The 25,265-nt window shown below is 36.5% G+C and overlaps 1 protein-coding gene across 3 annotated transcripts in view; it reads left to right on the top strand.

The window, feature by feature from the left end:
* The window catches only part of Lama2 (laminin subunit alpha 2), a 601,578-nt gene that overhangs the window by 369,309 nt on the left and 207,004 nt on the right, over positions 1-25,265 (top strand). For 2 of the 3 annotated variants that reach the window (XM_029482896.1, XM_029482895.1), the window contains exons 19-23: positions 7,017-7,228; positions 10,911-11,017; positions 11,685-11,945; positions 14,369-14,549; positions 19,004-19,140. In XM_029482896.1, the coding sequence (XP_029338756.1) occupies positions 7,017-7,228; positions 10,911-11,017; positions 11,685-11,945; positions 14,369-14,549; positions 19,004-19,140 (898 nt within the window). The remainder of the gene's footprint in view (positions 1-7,016; positions 7,229-10,910; positions 11,018-11,684; positions 11,946-14,368; positions 14,550-19,003; positions 19,141-25,265) is intronic. The other variant, XM_021173596.2, reaches the window with a different exon arrangement.

Below are 25,265 nucleotides of genomic sequence, written 5' to 3'. Positions count from 1 at the left end.
TAGTCCCAGGGAGCTCTGGAGATACTGGTTAGTTCATATTGTTGTTCCTCCTATAGGGCTGCAAACCCCTTCAGCTCCTTGGGTTCTTTCTCCAGCTCATTCATTGGGGACCCTGTGCTCCATCCAATGGATGACTGTGAGCATCCACTTCTGTATTTCTTAGGCAATGGCAGAGCCTCTCAGGAGACAGCTATATCAAGGTTCTATCAGCAAGCTCTTGTTGGCATTTGCAATAATGTCTAAGTTTGGTGGTTGTTTATGGGATGGATCCCCAGGTGGGGCAGTCTCTGGTTGGTCATTCCTTCAGTCTCTGCTCTAAACTTTGTCTCTGTAACTCCTTCCATGGGTATTTTGTTCCCTGTTCTAAGAAGGATTGAAGTATCCACGCTATGGTCTTCCTTCTCCTTAAGTTACATGTGTTTTGCAAATTGTATCTTGGGAATTCTGAGTTTCTTAACTAATATCCACTTATCAATGAGTCCATATCATGTGTGTTCTTTTGTGACTAGGTTACCTCACTCAGGATGATATCCTACAGATCCATCCATTTGCCTAAGAATTTCATAAATTCATTGTTTTTAATAGCTGCATAGTACTCCATTGTTTAAATGTACCACATTTTCTGTATCCATTCTTCTGTTGAGGGGCATCTGGGTTCTTTCCAGCTTCTGGCTATTATGAATAAGGCTGCTATGAACAGAGTAGGGCATGTGTCCTTCTTACAAGTTGGAACATCTTCTGGGTATATGGCCAGGAGAGGTATTGCTGGATCTTGCAGTAGTACTATGTCCAATTTTCTGAGGAACCACCAGACTGATTTCCAGAGTGGTTATACCAGCTTGCAATCCCACCAGCAATGGAGGAGTGTTCCTCTTTCTCCACATCCTCGCCAGCATCTGCTGTCACCTGTGTTCTTGATCTTAGCCATTCTGACTGGTGTGAGGTGGAATCTCAGGGTTGTTTTGATTTGCATTTCCCTGATGATTAAGGATGCTGAACATTTTTTAGGTACTTCTCAGCCAGTCGGTATTCCTCAGTTGAGAATTCTTTGTATACCTCTGTACCCCATTTTTAATAGAGTTATTTGGTTTTCTGGAGTCCAACTTCTTGAGTTCTTTGTATATATTGGATATTAGCCCCCTATCAGATTTAGGTTGGTGAAGATCCTTTACCAATCTGTTGGTGGCCTTTTTGTCTTATTGAAAGTGTCTTTTTCTTATAGAAGCTTTCCAATTTTATGATGTCCTATTTATCAATTCTTGATCTTACATCACAAGCCATTGCTGTTCTATTCAGGAATTTTTCCCCTGTGCCCATATCTTTGAGGTTCTTTCCTACTTTCTCCTCTATAAGTTTCAGTGTCTCTGGTTTTATGTGGAGTTTCTTGATCCACTTAGACTTGAGCTTTGTACAAGGAGATAAGAATGGATCAATTTGCACTCTTCTACATGCTAACTACCAGTTTAGCCAGCACCATTTGTTGAAAATGCTGTCTTTTTTACCCTGGATGGTTTTAGCTCCTTTGTCAAAGAACAAGTGACCATAGGTGCGTGGGTTCATTTCTGGGTCTTCAATTTGATTCCATTGATCTACCTGTCTGTTGCTGTTCCAGTACCATGCAGGTTTTTTTTTTTTTTATCACAATTGCTTTGTAGTAAAGCTTGAGTTCAGGGATGGTGATTCTATTAGAGGTTAATTTATTGTTGAGAATAGTGTTTTCTATCCTAGAATTTTTGTTAATCCTGATGAATTCGCAAATTGCCCTTTCTAACTCTGTGAAGAATTGAGTTGGAATTTTGATGGGGATTGCATTGAATCTGTTTATTGATTTCAGCAGGATGGCCATTTTGACTATATTAATTCTTCCAATCCATGAGTATGGGAGATCTTTCCATCTTCTGAGATGTTCTTTGATTTCTTTCTTCAGAGACTTGAAGTTCTTATCATATAGTTCTTTCACTTCCTTAGTTAGAGTCACACCAAGGTATTTTATGTTCTCTGTTACTATTTGAAGGGTGGTGTTTCCCTAATTTCTTTCTCAGGCTATTTATCCTTTGTGTTGAGAAAAGCCACTGATTTGTTTGAGTTAATTTTTATACCCAGCTACTTCACTGAAGCTGTTTATCAGGTTTAGGAGTTCTCTGGTTGAATTTTTGGGGGTCACTTAAGTATACTATCATATCATCTGAAAATTTAACAAGAAATCCTACAAATTGTTTTTTACAGTCTTCACACTGCATTGCTGGTAAACATGAGAGGGTCAGAGATTCCATATTCGAATCAGTGTGCTGATAAGAAAATCTGAGAGTCTGGAAAGACCTATGGGACTATGATATTTAGTAATTTTAATTAGATGACACAAAAGTAATAACAATAATTCTTATGATTAATTGACATGCAGAATAACATTCTCTATGATTGGGATTACTTTTTAATCAGCAATGGAACCTTTCTACCTCTTACCTTTTATTATTAGTTATTTTATTTATTTATATTTCAAATGTTGTCCTCCTTCCCAGTCTCCCCTCCACAAATCCCCATCCCATGCCCCCTCCCTTTACCTCTATGAGGGTGCTCCCCTATCCACCCATTCAATTCTACCTTACCCCTCTAGCATCCCTCCTATGCTAGGGTATCAGGCCTCCACAGGATCAAGCGCCCCCCATTGATGCCAGATATGACAATCCTCTGGTACATATGTAGCTGGGGCTATGGACCCACTCATGTGTACTCTTTGATTGGTGGTTTAGTCCCTGGGAGCTCTGGAGAATCCAGTTAGTTGATATTGTTGTTCTTTATATGGGTTTGCAATCTCCTCAGCTCTTTCAGTCTTTCCCCTGACTCTCCCTTTGGAGTTCCCAGGCTCAGTCCGATGGCTGGCTGTATTAGTAGGAATATTAGTAGGAATATTCTTCTAATCTCTGAATATACAGCTTCCATAATTTTTCTGGTGGGAGGAGTATCTGCTTCTGTCTTAGTCAAATGCTGGCAAAGCCTCTCAGAGAACCAACATATGAAGCTCCTGTCTGGGAGCACTTCTTGGCATCAAAAATAGTGTCAGGGTTTGGTGTCTGAAGATGGGATGGATCCCAAGGTGGGTCAGTCTTTGCATGGCCTTTTCTTCAGTCTCTGCTCCATTTTTTGAACCTGTGTTTCCATTAAATAGGAACAATTTGGGGTTGAAAATTTTGAGATGGGTGGGTGGCCCCATCCCTCAATTTTTTACCTCTTTTTAAAATCTAGTCTGTACACACACACACTCACAATCGCATGTATACAGACATATATGCATGCACACACACCAGTAATAAAAACCAAATAATTAAATATTTAAGAAGTTGCTCACATGTTACTATGCACTTGGAGGAAGAAAATAGTTTTACTTTACTCAAGACAACTCATGACAACTCATGAGTTGTCATGGATGTTCACACATTTTCCATATATTTATATATACATATACACATATAATTTTAATTTCAGGATATATATATATATATATATATATATATATATATCCTGAAATTGAAATGGAAGATGCTTGTTTAGTTGTTCATTTTAATTTTCTGCATATATTTTCAATTCCAGGAGAATTTGGACTTATTATTGGTATCTTTGTTAAAAAATGTCTAATATTTTATTAAATAGTTCCATCTTTCTTGGAGTCAGTAAGACATTTTGCAGGAAGCAAGATTAAAGTAATAGGCTTCTGTTTTGTTTGGTGATATCTGGTGTAGAACCCATTCTAACTGGCCAAAGGCACTCTTAGGATAAGCAAATGAAATGTGAATATATGTAGATATTATCACTATATCTAAAGATCTAATAAGGTAAAAATCAGATTAATAGTCAAAAATATATCCTTAATAATTTATTTTTAAAATACTCCAGAAGTAATTGTGAGGAAATTTTATGCACTACAGTGTCATTTCATTGTCTATATTGTAAGTAATAATTGATGATAATAATTAGTAGGAATATTCTTCTAATCTCTGAATATACAGCTTCCATAATTTTTCTGGTGGGAGGAGGTTTTCGAAACAGGGTTTCTCTGTATAGCCCTGGCTGTCCTGGAACTCACTCTGGCCTCGAACTCAGAAATCCACCTGCCTCTGCCTCCCAAGTGCGCCACCACCACCTGGCAGCTTTCATAATTTTATAAACTATTTTGTGAATATAATTTAAAATTTTTAAAAGATGGTGATAAAACCTCAAATCTGTTTCACTATATTGCCACTTAAAAAGCTTCAATAAACTTAGAATGATAAATGTATCTGTATCAATTAACAACGTTGACCTAATAATATTATTAATGCTTTCCCTCCTACCCCATATTGGAGTTCAAACACTTGTGTTTCAAATGATAGCCTCTTTCTAGTATATTTCTGCATCTTAGCAGAACATAAGCATTATATACCATGAAGTTAATGATATTCTCGTACAGAGCTCCTGTTCCCTCTCACTCTCCATCCTTGCTGCAGAGTACTTTATTTTGTAAGATGCCACAGATAACAGAGGTAAACTGTCCATGGCCTTCTAACACTGTTTCACTTCCTCTTTGAGGAGTGTGGCTTTTTTTTCCCACTTTTTTTTAGATATTTTTTTCATTTACATTTCAAATATAGGGGACTATCCCAAAAATCCCCTATACCCTGTCCCTGCCCTGCTCCCCTACCCACCCACTCACTCACTCCTACTTCTTATCCCTGGTGTTCCTCTGTACTGGGGCATATAAACTTTGCTAGACCAAAAGGCCTCTCTTCCCAATGATGGCCGAGTAGGCCATCTTCTGCTACATATGCTGCTAGAGACACAAGCTCTGGGGGTAATGATTAGTTCATATTGTTGTTCCACCTATAGGGTTGCAGATCCCTTCAGCTCTTGGGTACTTTCTCTAGCTCCTATATTGGGGGCCCTGTGTTCCATCCTATAGATGACTGTGAGCATCCACTTCTGTATTTGCCAGGCACTGCCAAAGCCTCACAGGAGACAGCTATATCAGGGTCCTTTCAGCAAAATCTTTCTGGCATATGCAATAGTGTCTGGGTTTGGTGGCTGATTATGGGATGGACTCCCAGGTGGGGCAGTCTCTGGATGGTCCATCCTTTCGTCTTACTTCCAAACTTTGTCTCTGCAACTCCTTCCATGGATATTTTATTCCATATTCTAGGGAGGAATGAAGTATCCACATGTTTGTCTTCCTTCTTGATTTTCTTGTGTTTTGGAAGTTGTATCTTGGGTATTCTAGGTTTCTGGGCTAATATCCACTTGTCAGTGAGTGCATATCAAGTGACTTCTTTTGTGATTGGATTACCTCACTCAGGATGATATCCTCTAGATACATCCATTTGCCTAAGAATTTCATAAATTCATTGTTATTAATAGCTGAGTAGTACTCCATTGTGTAAATGTACCACATTTTCTGTATCCATTCCTCTGTTGAGGGACATCTGAGTTCTTTCCAGCTTCTGGCTATTATAAATAGGGCTGCTTTGTACATAATGGAGCATGTGTCCTTATTACCAGTTGGAACATCTTCTGGGTATATGCCCAGGAAAGGTATTGCTGGATCTAGCGGTAGTACTATGTCCAGTTTTCTGAGGAACTGCCAGACTGATTTCCAGAGTGGTTGTACCAGTTTGCAATCCCACCAACAATGGAGGAGTGTTCCTCTTTCTCCACATCCTCTCCAGCATCTGCTGTCACCTGAATTTTTGATCCTAGCCATTCTGACTGGTGTGGGGTGGAATCTCAGGGTTATTTTGATTTGCATTTCCCTGATGATTAAGGATGTTGAACATTTTTTTCAAGTTCTCAGCCCTTTGTTATTCCTCAGTTGAGAATTCTTTGTTTAGCTCTGTTCTTATCTAAGTACACTGTAGCTGCCTTCAGACCCACCAGTAGAGGATGTCAGATCTCATTAGGGATGGTTGTGAGCCACCATGTGGTTGCTGAAATTTGAACTCAGGACCTTTGAAAGAGCAGTCAGTGCTCTTAACTGCTGAGCCATCTCTCCAGCCACCAAGGCGTGTGGCTTAATACAAAGCATGAGACCATGTAACTGAGAGGACCAAGCTGAATAGAAATGAGATCTTGGTAAATGTGAATCTGAGCATCAGTACCATTGAGCAGCATTTTAAAACATGTACATCAGGGACAAATAGATAGGATAAGTCATAAATAGTTTCCCTGCCACAGTTTATAAATGATAAACCTATGTGGGATTTTTTTTCAAATAAATATAGTTGGCGTGATTTTTATTTTTATGAAGACCTAGAATTTTCTGGTGTGAATTTAGGTAACCTCTCAGCTTTGCCCTTTTGTTCATTATCATAACAGGCAGACATTCCAAAGTAGACTCCTCCTGAATAAGGACTCCATTGAAAACAACCATCTTAATCTATTTGCAAATGTATACAAACTTGTTATTAATTCAGAGATTCCCAGAGCTCCTAGCCAAGTGACATTATTTTCTGAGTCACAATTTCTATTTGATAAATGTTGAATTTGAGTTTGTTTCCTTAAAACAAGTTCTTGCTATAAGAACAACAGCAACAAGCATATGAACCTTATATATGTGGAAAGAGAACAACCAACTGGAGCTGGAAACATATGATGTGTTATATTATAAAGACTCTCTAGTGTGAACCTAGATTCCTTCAGAGTGTCAGCCACAAATGCATGCTATGCTTTGGTCCCGTCTTCAATGTCAGTGACAGGTGTGTGTGTGTGTGTGTGTGTGTGTGTGTGTGTGTGTGTGTGTGGCCGAAATCTAATTATAAGTGAAACGGGAAGCTTAAATCTTGTATCTATACTGCAGTTATAACAAAGGCAATTTTAAAGATCACTCTGCACCTGAGAAAGGGAGCGCTTAAGAGGAAAAGACATTATCCTGACAGAAGAATATGAAAGCAATGTAAACATTGCTCTGTGTGGCATTCTTGGGTTCCCCTCCCCTCCCCCACTCCCCTGTCCTTACCCACTAAAATCTCACTGTTGGAAAATTATCACCTTAGGTGTGCAGAAGGCTATTTTGGACAACCTTCCGTACCTGGAGGATCATGTCAGCCATGCCAATGCAATGACAACCTTGACTACTCCATCCCTGGCAGCTGTGACAGCCTGTCTGGCTCCTGTCTGATTTGTAAGCCGGGTACAACAGGCCGGTACTGTGAGCTCTGTGCTGATGGGTATTTTGGAGACGCGGTTAATGCAAAGAACTGTCAACGTAAGTCCTGAACTATTGATGTCCCTGACAGAATTGATGTATGATACCTCAAGGGAGATGATGAGCTCTCGCTCAAGTGGGGATTGGAGACTAGGAAATTATCTGTAATACGTGGAGGATGGATGCCCATGAAGATACAAAGTCTGCATGCTCCAAAATACTTCCTTATAGTAATGAATAAGCATAAATCCTTTAAAACTTGTCATATTGCTGAATATTGGTTTTCTTGGGATGCACATATTTACACTTATGTCTACAAAGAAATTTTGTTTTAATTGAACTGAAATCTGTAACAAAAATGTTTAGAAATGATAACAGCTTGTTTGGACTTTTTCATTAGTATCCACTTAATTGTTTGATTGAAATAAGTCATTTCTCTATTTATTGCATAATATCTATCAGCAGGTGTTAGCTGGTTTTGCTTTCATATGAAGACTTGGCACGTTTTTGTTTCTTTTTAGTTTATAAGGGTAAAAACATGGCAATACTTTTACAGAATGGCACCTGTTGTTTGAGTTGCTTAACTCACAGTCTTGAATTGTTTGTAGAATGCTTCTCAGAGGTTTGAGGCCTTTTGCAACAACATACTCCTCTTCTGATCTTTTCCTCCTTAGGTAGAGAATTCAGTGATACTCAGATATTGCAGTTGTTTTATAATAATACAATATGCAAAAGAAAACAAGTCCAAAAGTATGAATCCACATCAGGGTTCTGATGGTTTACTCAACAGTCATCTACAGTGATGATTGACCTCACTGTTATAATCCTTAGGAAGAGAGCTATGAGGCCAACAATAGTTTATTTCTGTGGAATTAATGCTGTAATAAGAGACTTGATGCTGAGGTGCGTCCAGGAGCTATGGAATTGCAGCAAGCAAAGGAAACTCAGCCTGTTTTCTCTGCTGTAAGCAGCACAGACCCATCATGAAAGGAGAGATGTTTCTCTCTGAAATTGAGATGCTGAGTGTTAGCTTTTTGCCCTTTCAGAACGATAATTTGTTAAGTCAAAACAAGTCATTCTCTGGAATAATTGGCATTTTTTTAAAATCACAAATTGACTTTTAAAATAAAATTTCCCACAAGGCTAGAGTGACTTTAAACACTGTGGAAACACAGCATTTCTGGGGAACAGCAGGGAACTCAAGAATGTCTTCTGTTCATGCTGCATACCAGGGAGTTTTAGTCTCTAGCTGTCTGACTCTAGGAATGGTCCCCCCATATGCAAAGGGCCTTGCGTTTTCTGTGGGAGTTAATGGATGTAACACCTACAGGGGATGTATAAGATATTGATCCTGGAGATTCCTTCCATTGTCAGTCTTTAGAAGTAGTCCCCATGTAGTCATAAATATTGGAGCCTCACTAATTCTAGGTCTAGTTAACCCATTTCATGACTTTTTTTTTATGCCTTCTAATAACTCCCTCCACAAAGCTAAGGACATTCCACTCATTTTATTACGATCCATGGCATGAAGTTCTGTGAGATCATGACAGAAAAATTGGAGAACAGCAACAACTAAACATAGGAATCATCAACAGCTTGCCATGAAATATAGGTCTGCTTGTGACTTTTAACGCTCTTCAGCATATAAATTGATTTAAAGCCTATAAAATATTTTACTGAATATTTTTATAATTTTCAGGGGTATAATATCTCCTCTATGCATAGAGAGTAAGCCTTCATTCATATTAACTTCACAACTCATGGTGCTAAATACTGTAATCACAACATTCAGGAAGCTGTAACAGAAAGATCACCAAGTCCTAGGCCAGCCTGGGCTACAAAATGGGACCATCTTAAAGCAGGTGCATGTGTGTATACACACACGTGCACGTGTGCATGCCCACACACACACACACACACACACACACACACACACACACACACTGACTAAAACAGAACTTTATTTTTGTCAAGATAAATATCATGGATTTCTCACTAGTATTCAGAACTATGTTATGTGCCCTATTTGTTATATTTTCATGGATACTTATAAACTCTAATATTGCTTTTGTTATTTTTAGATGACATTGATCAGTTACCACCATCTTTATGGTAAATTTACTTTTGTAGTTCCTACTTTTAAGGAGTAAAGTTAGTGATTCTAAATAACTTGAAATTTGCAAAGCTTATGTATAATATACATAAGAAATTCATCTAAAGTTATAATATGCAGAACAATTTTCATGTCCACAGGAAAGTGAATTTTCAATGAAGATTTATTTTCTCATCCTGCTCTTACACTCCACCTGTAGACTATCCAGGATCAATCTCCAGGGCTCTTGACTGAAAAAAAGGAATGGTGAATTAACTGGGCCAAATTCTCTGTTGCTTCAAATTGGCAGTCACTGAGAAGGCCAAGTGTTGATGGAAGAGGGATACATTAAAAAAAATGAAAACAAAAAAACAATTTAGAGTGATAGAACTTGGAACCAAATCAACAGAGTAATGTCAGAAGATGGCACTGTGTCTATTTACAATGAATTCATAAACTGTGATATTGTACACACTTATGTGCCATCTCCTCTGCCACTTTATTCTGTTATCAGTGCAAATTATGTATACCATTAAAAACAGAATAAGTCATTAATTACTACTTCTATCTGAGAACTAAATCAGATTTTAGATTTATATAGTATATGTTTTAGAATATCCTTATAAAACTTTTCTAAAGCAAAAAATGATAAAAGTAACTGAAGTTAAGTATGTTTCCTACCTTTGGAAACAGAATAAAAGTTGTAAAATAAAAGTGAATTTTTTTAGCAATTATATATGCATATATGTTTCATTTTTAATAGATTATGTTCTCTTAAATGCTTTTATAGTATACAAGGGATAAATATTCATTTAAATTTATTCTTATTGGAGATGAGAAAAAAACTGGCACTAATAATATCATATTGAAAATGTTTTATTAAAAATGACATCAATGCTGTGTCAAGAGGATTATCGATACTGATAATTTCTAAAAATTGCTTCAAGGGTATATTTTATATATAATGAGAATATGAGATTTAGATATCACCCCAATGTGTCTAAGAAAAGGTAAAAACATTGAACCTGGAAGGGATTATCGATACTGATAATTTCTAAAAATTGCTTCAAGGGTATATTTTATATATAATGAGAATATGAGAATTAGATATCACCCCAATGTGTCTAAGAAAAGGTAAAAACATTGAACCTGGAAATGGGGAACTTATAGCTCAAACAGATTCTGGGACCTGCTATAACAGTTACCACACATGTGATATTGGATATCATTGCTGCTTTGTGTTCCATTGTCTTTATTCTCAAGCTCATAATACTAATTGTATTTATATGTAAGTAGAATGATATGCTGAGCATGTCTACAATATGTAGAGATATTGCAGGGATTAAATAATTGAATGCCTGAAAGAGTACCCAGTGCATTAGAAGATATTCTAATACTGAACCCAGCTGTTGATATTTCCATGGCTACAGTTATCTTTAACAACTGTCATACGGATTTTCAGCACTTCAAATCTTGTATTATTACATTAGGAATGTTCAACCAGAGAAGCCTACACATATATTTCAAACTTAATATAAGTTTCAAATCTGAGCTGCTTCTAGTCACAGGCATTTCAGATGGGGGCTACCTGATCCATATTTGCCATCTGTAAGATTTTATTTTCACTGCCTGTGTATCTTGTTTTTGCAGCATGCCGTTGTAACATCAATGGCTCCTTCTCAGAGATTTGTCACACTAGAACTGGGCAATGTGAGTGCAGACCCAATGTGCAGGGGCGGCACTGTGACGAGTGTAAGGTAAGGTTCACCCGCACCTCCTTTCAATGATGGATTTTATACTCATATTGAACAAAGGGTCCAGAATTATTTACTTCTGAAGATGAAATATTTGTACTCACTGAAACCTTTTCTCAAACAGAAAACTCAACGTTGCAGTTGACCTATGTTCCTATCTTCGAATTTATATAGTGATTGCTATAATTTAAGTATTTCTTCAACAAATAACATAGGTTTAATTCTACTTTATGCAAGGTAAAATAATTGACCTTGGGGGAGTTTAAAATCTGCAACTCCTTTTGAAGTTAGTGAGTGAACACCACCCCTTCAAGTTCTGTCATTTAAAAAGTTAGTTTCAGTGAGTAAACATTCTATTTAGTGAAAATTTTCAAGATGATTTTAGATGTATCCGCTGGATAAAAATGAAGTATCCCATTAATTGGAATATTGTTCTCCGTATCTTCCTACAATGATGGCCCTACCCTGCCTAAGGCAGGTGCATTAGGCCTGTGGATTTTAGCTCCTGTTCCCTAGATACATTTTATTATTCACACCAACCAAGTAATTTTCAGGCTTTAGGCTGGGCTTTAGTAGAAAGTATCAAGATATACCTGCCTCTGTCTTTTGAATAATACCATATGGTCATTCTGCTTTGTTTCCTTGTTTTCCCTTCCGTTGGGTTTTCAAGCTCAGTACCTGGTGGGACCCAGCGAAGCGATTCTGTGAGTCTTGTGACTGCAGTCCCCTGGGCTCTGTGTCACCGCAGTGTGATGTGATGGGAAGATGTATCTGTAAATCAGGCTTTGTAGGAAAACAGTGCAGCCTCAGCAGGCAGGTGCACCATCAAGAGGCACAGAGAGCACAGCAGGTGCTGGGGTCTCCTCCTCGGAGGTGGGGTTTCAGCAGCTCCAGCGGGTGCCCTCGGGGAGCTTATCCAGCCCCTGTGCCGGTAGGCACTGCTTGACTGTATGAGCATGCTGTGTTCCTGGGCTGCAGATGAATTGTGTTGGAGATCTTTTATCAAATAATTGTGATCGCTAAGTGTGCAAACTGGTCACTAAGTGTGTAAACTGCTAATGTAAGAATTAGACAATGCCTGACTAAAGCCTTGACTTTTAAAAATGGGTGTTTTTAAGCTTTTAAAACTTCGAGTGTGTAACTTTTCAGTGAGTTGTGGTGACTGGGGAGAGGGCTCAGCAGTTAAGAGCATTGACTGCTCTTCCAGAGGACCCAGGTTTGATTCCTAGTACCTAACTCACAGTCTTCTGTAAATCTCATTCCTGATTCCTGAGAATCCAACACCACCAACATCTGGCCTCCGCAGTACCAGGCACCACTGTTGTGCACACACATACATGCAGGCAAAATACTTGTACACATAAAGTAAACTATTTTCAAAAGCATGTCTATGGACAAACCAAATATAAATTTAGTTGAAGGGAACTTAAGGTATCAAAAGTGATGTTTTCTAAGGAACTAAGAGCTAATGCAATTAGTTAATGAAGATGCTAACTTAATGTTAAGTAACATGAGCCTGACATTTCATTTTAACTAAAAATTTGCTCATTTCTACCTGATGAGTTTGCTCATGTGCACACCAAACACAAGAAACACATTCTCACTTTTACTGACACAAAAGTACAAAATCTTTCCACTTTCAAAAGTTTCCTCCCCATTGGGTGGCTCACAGCCAGCTATATTCCAGAGATTCCAGCATCCTCTTTTGTAATTTCCACCATCTGTACTCAAGTGCTCATGCATGCCAGTGTTTGTATATGTGTCTCTGGGTATGTGGGGAGATGTGAGTGCATGCATGTGTGTATCTGTGCATGCATCTTATTGTGTGTCTGTGTTTCATGTTTCTGGATGTATATGTCTGTATAACTGTGTGTTTGTGGTTGTGTGAGTGTGATTGCACATTATATAGTTGAAATTATAGTCTAGATATAAAGTATGCTGCTTTTTAGAATTTTTACTTGGCATTGGGTCACAAATATATTCTTATCATTAAAACTGCTTCAAAAGAGATTTTACTTAATTGCTTCTCATTTTGTAACATTAGTATATTAAAATATAATTTATGTAGTGTGTCTCTAACAGTGAAGATTTGAGTGTTGCCACAACTACATGCTATGGTAAAATGTATAATGAGCTTGCTTGTTATTTACTCATTGTTCTGATAGCTGATAATTTCTCTAAGGTTAAAGGTTTTACATTGAAATGATTTTTATGAATAAAAAGTTTTATGTTTTTATAGATAAATTTAATCTCAAAAATATTCATTATTGTTACTGCTATATAATTTCAGTTTAATATGATAAATTTGAATTATAACTAGAACTTAAAATAAAGCCAGCAGTAAAAATTAACATGATTATCACATTCAATCAACTCATTGTACATTTTAAACAATGCAACTATTCTTAGCTAGTCATATTAAGTCTAATTCTCAGTGTAATTTTAATTTTTTAAATTTCTAACACTGCTGACAATAATATTAAAAATCTAACAAAGCTTATCCATTTCTCTTTGGGTGATTCCCAATAAATTGCAAGATTAATTTTTACCAAGAAGTAATTATGAAGTTTAATTTTCCAAAATACAAATTATTTTGACAAAGAAGTAATTACTGAGAGTAATTTTCCAGATTAAAATGCCATAATAATGTGACATACTTTATATTTATAAAAAAATGTAGTGTGCTTTAAGTAGGAAATATGCTCTTCATTTTCCTAGTACTAGTGATGATCCCTGGATCCGCCAGTCTTTTCAGTCAGAGTTATCCTGGGCCTGATAACATATATTCCAAGAATGTCATATATTCTAAGAATGAATTCCCACCCATAGTGGGAAGGTGATGTGGTACCAGTAGATGTGAGATCTACAGCTTCAAACTTGGATATAAAAAATATGGCTTTGCCTTTCTAATATAATGAATTGATTTTTTTTCACAAACTGGTTTTGATGTCTAGAGTACTGAATATTAAAAAAAAAATTTAAATAAGTTCACAAAATTTAGAAGTAATTCAGTTTAGTATATAAACAGTAAAGTGAGTAAAAACTTTAATTTAAAACCAGAAATATGACCTGTAATCCATTTCATAATGTGTTGGAACCAAGGAAGACCATAATGGCTGCTAAGACTAAGATTAAAAACACACTGCCTGTTTTGATACAATTTTGATAACATTTCCAAGTAGCTATGCTTTTCACATTGTCAAAATAAAGGAATAGGAATCTATTGAGTAATAGATGGTTGTCAATGCCACACAAGCCTGGTGGACCAAGGGTTCTTCACGACTGCCCCGTCTAGATTTGGGCTATCAGCTAGCTTGCTGAGATTCAACTGCTTTCTTTTCTCTTCCATACCAGCCTGAAACCTTTGGCCTGCAACTGGGAAGGGGTTGTCTGCCCTGCAACTGCAATTCTTTTGGGTCGAAGTCGTTTGACTGTGAAGCGAGTGGGCAGTGCTGGTGCCAGCCTGGAGTAGCAGGGAAGAAATGTGACCGTTGTGCCCATGGCTACTTCAACTTCCAAGAAGGAGGCTGCATAGGTCTGTGAATGAAACTAATGTCCTGTATATCCATTCTTGGATTTTATAGTCCTAGTTCTCCTAATGATTTGATATGTTAAAGAAAATGCGTGTGGAAAACAAACATGCAATGCAGCATATTTAAAATAACCAATACATTAAATTTTAATACATAACAGAACACAGTGCAGTTGGCAACACTGCGTGTAACCAGGCTTGTAAGTACTGAACAGCCATCAGCAGATCCCGATCCAGATGTGCCCTATTGTCTGTGCCCTCTGTCCCCATGACTGGTGTAGCTTTAAATTCAAATGTTCAGGGTACTCTATGCCAGTGTCATCTTAGCTTACTCTCCTTTTTAAACCAAGACATCTCTTCTCCTACCACAAAATAGGACCAAGAAGTTTGTTCTTGGGTTGTTTGTTTCTTTGTTTGTTTGTTTGCTTTTCTAGTACAAAAATCATACTTGTATGAAAGTTGCCTCAGAAATCTTGACATTCTACAAGAGAAACAGGTTGTATCTTGGTATTTAATTCATGAGGAAATGCAGATAGGAGTTTCTAACATGATGGCCTGAAAGGGTGTTTGTCCTATGTTGAGCCAGATCTTTCATAAAAATCATGAACTAAACACACACACACACAAGCACACACACACACACACACATTAGCACACTAGGTGAGAAAGTAGATTGAAATAAGCTTTGATTTATATATCACTAATTTAGAACTGATGCTATTACAACAACCACAAAAAGGAGTTGCACCTCTGTTTGCTAAGTTCATTGACTGACAGCTGTTGCCTTTATACTTTCTTGACAGCCCCAGTGCTACATTTTAAGATGTTTCATTGACCATTATTGCAAATTTAGGTTAGAATCAAAATAACACTTTAAAGGATTTAAAGAACCACTATCTTTCAGATTATCTTCCAAATTTTAGGCATATGGCTTTTATCAGAAAGCCATTTTAAGTCATGTTTGACGTGTTAAAGATCTTCTAATAACTGTGTGTGATCTCTAGGCTAATATCTACAAGCCCTAAAAATTATCAAGAACAACTTAAAAATATTCTGCTCTTTAAGCACAATTCTCAGTAATATTTTAACATAATATGAATTAATACTGAGCTATCTAATTTAGGAATTCCATTGCTGTGTTACTACACCATGACCAAAAGCAACTTGTAGAACAAAGGGTTTATTTCAGCTTATAATCACTAGAAACTCCCTAGTAGACACTCCCAGAAAGGCATGGTGATTCCAGATCCATGGGAGTCCTTACAAAAGGAGAGTATTACTCATACCAAATATCCTGTGTAGAATATGTATCTGGTGGCCCACTTAGGAAAGAATTTTATGATCTTTGCAATGTAATTTGATTATGCTTTCCCACTGCAAAATTCAGCTTTTACGTATATTTATATTTTACTATATAAAAAGTATCTATATCAAGAGGATTCATAGGAATTCACTGAGTTAATGATGGATTTAGAATGATGAGAGATGATGGCTATAAGTATATTTCCTGTCATTATCTTTATTAATAGTTTTAATTGTAGTACACATTATGCTTTGGCAGAGAAAACTAATTCATTGCTCAGATCTTTCTATGATTACACCAAAATTCTACATAGCAAATTTCTATTTTCAAATAATGATTCAGATGTACCACCATGTTTCTTAGCACATAAATTTAAACATAATGCTATTTTTCTTTTTAATGAATGTCATGTATAAATAAATCTATCAGCTTATCATTAGCAAAACAGTATCAATAACCACTGGCATTTATTTGACATTATTCTATGTCAAGCACTGTGCTAAGCATTCACAGCTGGTATAAAACAATTTGAGTAATAATAAATATGACACTTTAGATTTTAAATTAATCAAATACCTCAATTGACTCAGTTAAAATAGGTTAGCCATCAACTAACCAGTAAAAAGCTATCCTATAACACTGATCTTCAGTTTGAATTTGAGTATTATTGTTTCTTGTCTTATAATATTTTGTTAAGTACTGTGCCTAACTGTATTCTTAGCAGTTGGATTGAGTTGACCCAGTAAATGGTGTGCATCATTTCTCATGGTAGGCTTTGAAGATCTTCTCAAATTTAATTCTTACCTTCTTTGAGAATATAAAAGAAGTAGGAAATTCATAATACTATAATTCGTTTATGGTAAGAAAAAACTTGGGAATTAAATAACTAAATAGGGTAGTAAGACAATTTAGAAATAATTTACTTTAAAAATTTTACAATGGAATTATTTTTAAATATATATAAAACTGAAATACACTATGTTATTTACAATTATATGCACAATGCACTAGACTTAAGTACCACATTTGTTTGCTTTAATGAAATCTGATGTTATATGGAAGAAAAGATTAATTTTTATAGCAAAAAAAAGTAGAAATAAACTTGGAATAAACACATAAAATCAACCACCCTTTCCTCCAATAGACCATGGGACAGACCCTAAAAACCTGACTCTGCCCTATCAGCAAGAAACAGCCTGAAGCCTCCCTTTCCCTTTTCATTCTCTTGGGGTACAGAATAAAGGGCTGACGACCCAAAAGCTTCATGTGAGCCAAGAAATGGAACAGAAAAGTTGATTTTTTTACTAACACCTTTATGTAGTTAGGGATCTCCTGACAATAAGGCCAACATATTCAGATCCTTCAGGATTTACAGCTGTGAGGCTCTAGGGAACCAGACCTTAGATGGAATCTTTCACCCAAGCTTCCCCATTCTGCCCCATAAAGCCCTAAGGTCCCTGGACCACAAGGTACAAGTATCCATTCCCTTAGAGAGACTGAAACCTCTCATTGTTTGTCAAGAGCCATCATAGGACAAGCTAATAACTAGCAGGTGATCTTCCTGAGATGGTCTGCTTCAGATTATGATCTGCGACAGATTTACTCTATAGACAAGGCCCAAGAGAATTCATTTTAGAAAAGATCCTGCTATTAATATGCTTTTCCTGTTATTATTAAATATATATAACAATCATTAGGTATTAGCCCACCCCTTTTGAGCAGATCTCTGCATATCTACAATGATGTACTGTCTTGTAGTGATGCTATATAAATAAATAGATGACTTCTTAATTCTCAATGATAATCCTATAAGAATTCCTAAAATTATATCAATGATTAAGCTCTTTTATAGTGGGACTGCTATTAGGTCCTTGTCTGATAGTCAAAACTGCAATGAGAAATCTGTTAATCTCTCATATGTCAGCAGTTATTTGCTCTTAGATAGTAACCAGGGCACATTTCAAGAGGTTGTTAAACAATGAACCAAAGTCATAAAAAGGGGTCTAATGATTTATTATAAGTGTTAGGACAGAAGATAAATATTGATTGAGTTTATACAAAATTTCACTAATAACTTAATTTTGGTTCTTAACTCCTAGTGAACCTGTGGAGCTGTGACAGGTGATGAATGTTTAGCCAGGTATATATGTCTAGTGGATATGCATATAAACATTCTCTGTTGTAAACTTCTATTTCAACTTATGATTTGATTTTTATGTGTGAACTTGTGATGAACTTTGACCACGTGATCATATATTCTGAAAAATGTTTAAGTGCTGAGGACAAAGAGAAGAGTGGGAGGAACTGAGCTAAAGAGAATACTTTTGGACAGAGCACTTCTTAGACAAAGAGGAGACAAAAAGGAATTTTTCCCTTGCCCCGCTTAGGATATTTCTACTTTCCCCTGTTTCTTAAATAGCTTTCCCAAAAAACTTTTTACAGCATTTAGTAATAAATGCTGTAATCTCTTTTCAGAGTGTCCCTTTTATTTCCTGCAACTTCCAGACTAGCAGGCTGAAAGAGCTGTACAGTTCTACTGAGATAGAACAAAGGCTACATTATTTAATCCCCCACTGTTAGGCTACAGGTGTCAATCGCCTAAGTGAGCTTTTTACCCTTAGAAAGAGCAAGAACAGTTTTTTTTTAGTACTTTTCAGAAGTCATCATCAGCACTTCAGTATAGTTAGAGAGCTAGAATGTCCTGAGACCCTGAGAATTTAAAGCCACACCAGAGTCCTACACTGTCCCCAAACCACTACCCTCTCCAGGCTGAGAGGCTCCCGGCAGTTGTTCTAATTAAAGAACTATCAGCTTCTACAAATCAATAAACCTGTGATAAAGAACATTATATTTCATAGTATCTACATAAAAGATGGATAAGAGGGAATTTGGTAACATCGCTTACTTTATAGAGAAATTGAAAGTGCTAAAAGTTTGAAATTACAAAACGAAATGGAACATTTATTGATGGGACACTTTTGTGAAACATACTATACCATGGTATGAATAACAATGTAGGCACCTCACATACCCATGGATCCTTAGACATGGTATTAAAAATAGGAAGAAGCAAATCAATGCAATAAGAATTTGGCATTTTATATCAAATTTTGCCTTTGATTCATCTTTGCTTTCCCTCTTTTTTCTTGTGAAGCTTGTGACTGTTCTCATCTGGGCAACAACTGTGACCCAAAAACTGGTCAATGCATTTGCCCACCCAATACCACTGGAGAAAAGTGTTCTGAGTGTCTTCCCAACACCTGGGGCCACAGCATTGTCACCGGCTGTAAGGTAAGTGGGTCATTATCTTCTGAACATTTTCTTATAGTTTTCATTCAGCTGAGGTCTGTAACTGTGTATTTCAAACCAATAACACCTCACAAAATAACAGAATTATCAAAGACTATTTTAAAGACACAGGTCATTATTTTTTTTATTTTACTATGACAGAGACATTTACTCATTGAATTTATGATACTTAGAAAAATAGAAGGAAAAGGACAAATAAATCTATAATAAAACCCCAAACAAACTTTCTCATTCTTTGACATAATAAAATATAACTGTAAAATAAAAGAGACTAAAACATTAATATCCAAAAACGCTATAAAAATTGTACCAAATTAACTTGGTTCTAATGTTCAAGAAGTGATTAAAAGGAATCTGAAGAGCCAAATAAGCTACCTTGAGCTTGCAAATATCCTCACTTTCCCCTATGGATAGACTATAGAAAGTGTTATAACTAGATCCTTGCTTAGTGTCAATAGGGAAGAATCAGCCATAAGACATCTATTGAAATATTCTAAGATGCCCTAGAAGGACCCTGTGGCTTCAATGAGGTTGTAGTGTGGGGTTCAGTATAGACATCTTAAGCTTACCTGAACCCTTTTCTTTAGAGGCAATAGGGAGAAGGCTTAAGGATGGCTTCTTGGCGCTAGTCTGGACAGGCTAGGAGAGGACACACATATCCCATAGGAGTCATGGGGAAAGGACAACTTCAGGAAGCTAATGCATTTAGGGCTTATTTGGTTATTTGCTGTTTACAACTCATTTGTGAAATGCTCATTAAATGAGATTAAACTCATCTAGTTACAGTGTGATGAGTCTTTACCAACAATTGCAATCCCTGCTGCCACTTGCTTGAAAATCAGCTGGCCTTCACACCTCCTGGTACCACTGCATTGTTTTAATAGTGTGGCTTGCAGATTTTCTCACCTCTATGAAAATGGAATAATATTCTATATTTTGCTTTGTCTTACCTTGAAGAGAATGTGATTTGTCTTCTCACTCTTATTGTTTTGCATTTGTAGTTTATCCATCCTATTGCATATACCCAAAGTTTGTTCAATTTAGTTGCTTAATAATAACAATACATTATATATTCTACTGGATCCTGTTAATTTGTTTATACTGATAGGCAGTTTGGAGCATCCATTAGTAACTTTGCTAGGAACATTAGTGTGGGAGTTAGCAGTATATTCATAAAACCTAAATTCTAATTTCTCTTAAGAATACCCCATATCTTTGCCAACACAGACAATTCTATTTTAATATTAATTATTTAGTTTGTTATGTATCTCTGCTTCTCTCTTTTGCAATTCTTTATGCGTAACAATGGTAGGCATTGGGTTGCTTATTTAATCAACTGTTTGACATTTATATGCATTCTGTTAAGGAGTTGTTACAAATCTGCTGCTCACTTTCCTTCTGAGAATGTGTTCCATGAAAATTAATTATAAAAGCTTTGTGTATTGTAAATATATGTTCTTTAACACACACATACACACACGACATACACACACACATAAGCCGAGAATATAGCTAGCTCTGTACTTAGTATCTTCATCTAATTTTTGGATTTCTGAACAAGTGTATCATTCTTTTCTAGATCCAGTTTCTTATACTTTTCTTTGGAACAATTTGTTTGCCTAAATGTATAGATTTCCCTTTTTTTGTTTGTTTTCTTTGCAAAGATTTATAATTTTATCTTACCTCTTAAATTTAGATCCAACATATTACATTTACTATCAATTTTTATCTAGTGTGAGGAAATTAAATTTGCTTTTTTAATGTCTAATTTTTCCAACAGTATTTATTGAAAGGACTCCCTTCCTATCGAATTAGCTTAATTCCTTTTTTAGAGTAGCTGGTCTCATGTTCATGGTTTTTGGACTTTTCTATTTCCTTATTTAATTTTCTGAATATTTCAGTGTCTTAATTACTATAGTTTTATAGCAAGGACTGGATCTTATTATAAACCCTCCAGCTGTATTTCTCATTCCCAGCATTTTCTGGGTATTTAGATATAGTTAATTGTAGGTTTTGTTGTATTGTTTTTAAAGAGTGTTGGGATTTACCCAGCATTGTTTATTCACTGACCATTTTGACCTTTATGAGTCTTGCTTATGTATTTTCTTGTGGATGGTGCTACAAAACCTTAAGCCTAGGATGAATCAGCCTCCCTCCAATGCTTCTGATAAGCCAAAAGCCTTGTTGAGTTTCAAGTTCTAGTCAGAGCGATTAAACAGTTTAAGGTTTCTGTGAGGTCTAAAAGTGTTTCCTCCTAGATGTCTTCAGTGATGCACTTTCCCAGCATGATTTGATTTCTTTCCTGTGCACATCCCCTATCAACACCAGCTTCACACATTCTTCTGCACAGCTCTAGAGTTCACAATGTAGAATTCCCATTCTCAGCACATTATGCTTGCTCCTGCAAATGTTAGCTTCTTTGGATGTTCAAAACCAGTGCCATTTGTACAGACAGGGTGTCTGCTGGGCCTTTGCTTGGTCAGCTTTCTCTCTAGTGGTACAGCCTAGAAGCTGCAGCTACTCCCAGCGTTGTTTCTTCTCTTTTCTCAGAAATAACAGTTCGTTGCTTTATTATTCAGTGCCTAAATGCATTTTTCTTGTGTTTGGCTGTTAGGGTTTAATGACTTAAACACAGAACTAGTTCTAAAAATAAGTAGGGAAGTTGATGTGTGTGTGTGTGTGTATGTATGTGTGTGTGTATGAAATATAACAGATTCAGGTAAGATCTAAACTGTATCTCCTGGGTTTGAAGCATCAAATAAAGACATTTTAAAGGGTGATAAGATTGTTCCAATCAGTCACACTGAGTTTAGGGATAAAGAAATGAGACAGACAACAAACTATGGTGACATTGTCTAGCACTGTGACATTGTCCTCTAGACCGGTAGACTATATTCTTGATGGAGTGGATATAAAGCATCTTTACATGATAAAAGGAAAGAGTTCCTGAACCCCCACCTCTACGGGAGGAGGTATAGGCACTCAGTGGCTTCTTGGTGAGGAAGGGTCAGCTTTATTAAGGTCCGACTGCTCATACGCTGTCCATGCTCTGGAGGCTGACCCACAACAAAAGCATATTATCACCACAAATTAGAGCTGATTGGTTATTTAAAAAATAAAAAACTAAAAAGAAAATGCACCATAAAGAGTAGGTGTGGGAAGAGTTAGCAGACAGGGGGTTGAGACTGAATATGATAAAAATACACTTTTTTTCAAAACTCTCAAAGAATTCGTAAAAATTTAACATTAACTAGCCTAGAATACCCTGACCTCAAAAAGAATTAAAGTACTGCTAAGTGTTTCAGCAAGTTAAGACATCTGGCTTCAATATGTGACTGGGAATCACAAACAGTAGACAGGACGCTCATTTCCTTACTTCTCGTGGTATTATTTTGTTTGAAATTCTATAGTGCTGCATTTTGAAAAGTGAAAGATTTTGTTGAGTGTGAACAGCAGTCTAAGTTTCTAAGTGACTTTTTTTAAGTCAAACCCAAGTATCTACTCTGTTACTTGGAATTAAAAAAAAAATAAAAACTCACGGGAATGCACATGAGTTTGCTCTCCACACTTATACTAAAATTCTTGAAATTAAAGCTTATTCTTCATAGGCAGTATATAAATCAAGCAGAGATATGCCTGCATGTCTATAAAAGTTATTTGGGGGTATCCTTTAGTGAATAAATACTGAATAAACATTATATTGATTGAAGGTGCATTTGAATCTTATTATGTTGAATTATTGCTTTAAAAAAATCTAAATTTCTGAGTAAGTGCACATTTTTCTATTAGGAGGATTTATAAAAATCCATGTAGCTATTAGAAATTATTTATGAGCATACATTCAACTTGGGTGACTATTATGTAAAAAAAAAAAAAACATTAATTTGGGAATTAGAGACTCTTGTTCTTTTTGCCATGGAGAACTGCTCTGTGAAGAGATATGAGCGGGCCGGGCGTGGTGGCGCACACCTTTAATCCCAGCACTCGAGAGGCAGAGGCAGGCGGATTTCTGAGTTCGAGGCCAGCCTGGGCTACAGAGTGAGTTCCAGGACAGCCACGACTACACAGAGAAACCCTGTCTCGAAAANAAAAAAAAAAAAAAAAAGAAGAGATATGAGCAACCATGTCATTTGAGCTGCCTATGTAGGAGATTATCAAGCCTGCAACCATTCACTCATAGAGGAAAAAAGAATCAATCCTCTTTTGCTAATTAAACATTGTATTTGATTTTAATTTAAGTTTGACATTGGGTATAGTGCTATCTAAACATACAGTTAATGGTCTCAGTTATTCCCACAGTAACTTCTCAAATAAACTCCTCGATTGGACCCATCCCAAGGTCTATTTGGACTGTAAGCAACATTTCAAGAACTTGTTACTTGATTGTATACAACAAATTGGTTAGAAGACATTTCATATATTTGTTATCTAAAAATAGGGATGTTCTATGGAACTTTTAAAAATCTACTATATGATTATAGTTTCCATACCATATCATTATTTTCTTTCTGGTTATTTTAAGCAAGTCTACACATACTAAGTGAAATTGGTTAAAAAAAAAAAAAAAAGGATGTGTGTGTGTGAGTAACTAAATCATCCTAATTTTGAAAGCTCATTCTACATCTGATATTCTTTAACAGTTAGTTATGTGAAAGTCATTGTATTAATCAGGGTTCTCCAACAGGATAAAACTTGTAGGGTAAATATGAATACATATTTATATTAAAAGGGTATTTATTAGGTTGGCTTATAGGATTTGGTCCAGGTAATCCAAGCAATAGCTGCATCACAAGAAAAACAGAGAATCCTATAGTTGCTCTGTCCATGAGGCCGCTGACTCAACAGCTCACACTGGTCCTGGAGTCCTGGCCAGTTCCCGGAGAGCTGTTCAACTTCAGTCTACATTAGAATGCAAACAAATCTAGTTTTAATACCAGCAAGGAAACGAGTCAACAACAGGAGAGTTGAGCTTGCGAGAATGAGAGAGTTGCAAACAGGCAAAAAGCAAGGCTTCCTTCTTCCATGTCCTTTTAGGCAGGCTGCCACAATGCACAGCCCAAATTGAAGGTAGGTCTTCTCGTTTTAAATAATCTAATAGATCCCCTCACAGGAGAGCCCAGAGCTTGGGTTTTATTTGATTCAAGATGTAATGTAGTTGACAACCAAGATTAGTCACCACAGCAAGACAGTGGTTTATTCTGTGTGTTAGAAACTATGTTCCTTCTCGCCTCATCTCTCCCTCCAGGAACAATGCACTATGTTGAGTTGGAAGCCCACGCCTAGCTTTACTATTGGGCAGTCTTGAGTATCCCTACATCCCACTTCTAAATTAGGGAAAGATACATCTGGCTTCCTCTTTTAGTTTCTTACTATTCTGTACCCTCCTGAAGAACAGGCCTATCCAGATCTCTATCCTGCCACTTAGCTGCGATTGGGCAAGTGTGAGAATCTCTTACAACTTCTTTTTCATTACTTGTGAACTATAACAAAAATGACTTCCTTTGATAGTCAAGACATCCTCACAGCATTCCTATGAGTTGGCCACTGTATCATTTCTTCAGCATAGGAAGATCTGACGCATGAGGAGATGAGTTAACCTGTCTTAGGCTCTATGCCTAATAAGTGATTGGTATAAGTGAAGCCTAGGTCTCGACACATCATTTTGCTACTATAAAAGTGTTAGCTATCACATGACTAAATTTGCTTTTTTACTGAATTTGTGTGGAATTAAAATGAAATGTCTGTGAGTGGGTTTGAGGGTGTGAAAATGTTCATATAGTTCCAGGCACATAATCAATTCTCAAATTCTCGATAGCTTATTTATATTTCAATTTTAATTAAATTTAATTACTAAAGTTAATTCCGCCTATATTCAGAAGGAAGGAATACAATATAGAAAGGGGTTGTTTGTTTTTGGATTTGGTTGAACTTTTTTTTTTTTTTTTTTGATCCATGCAATACCTTTTGTTCTTGTTTTAATGTTGTACCTAGTGTAATTCAACAAAGGGAAAGACATCCTCCTCCACCCCACAAAGAGAGAGAGGGAGGGAGGGAGGGAGGGGGAGGGGAGGAGAGAGAAAGAGAGAGAGAGAGAGAGAGAGAGAGAG

Source organism: Mus caroli, chromosome 10, assembly GCF_900094665.2.
Source record: "Mus caroli chromosome 10, CAROLI_EIJ_v1.1, whole genome shotgun sequence".
NCBI classification, from domain to species: Eukaryota; Metazoa; Chordata; class Mammalia; order Rodentia; family Muridae; genus Mus; species Mus caroli.
The sequence above is the reverse complement of the archived record's forward strand: the minus strand, read 5'-3'. Positions and strand labels throughout refer to the sequence as shown.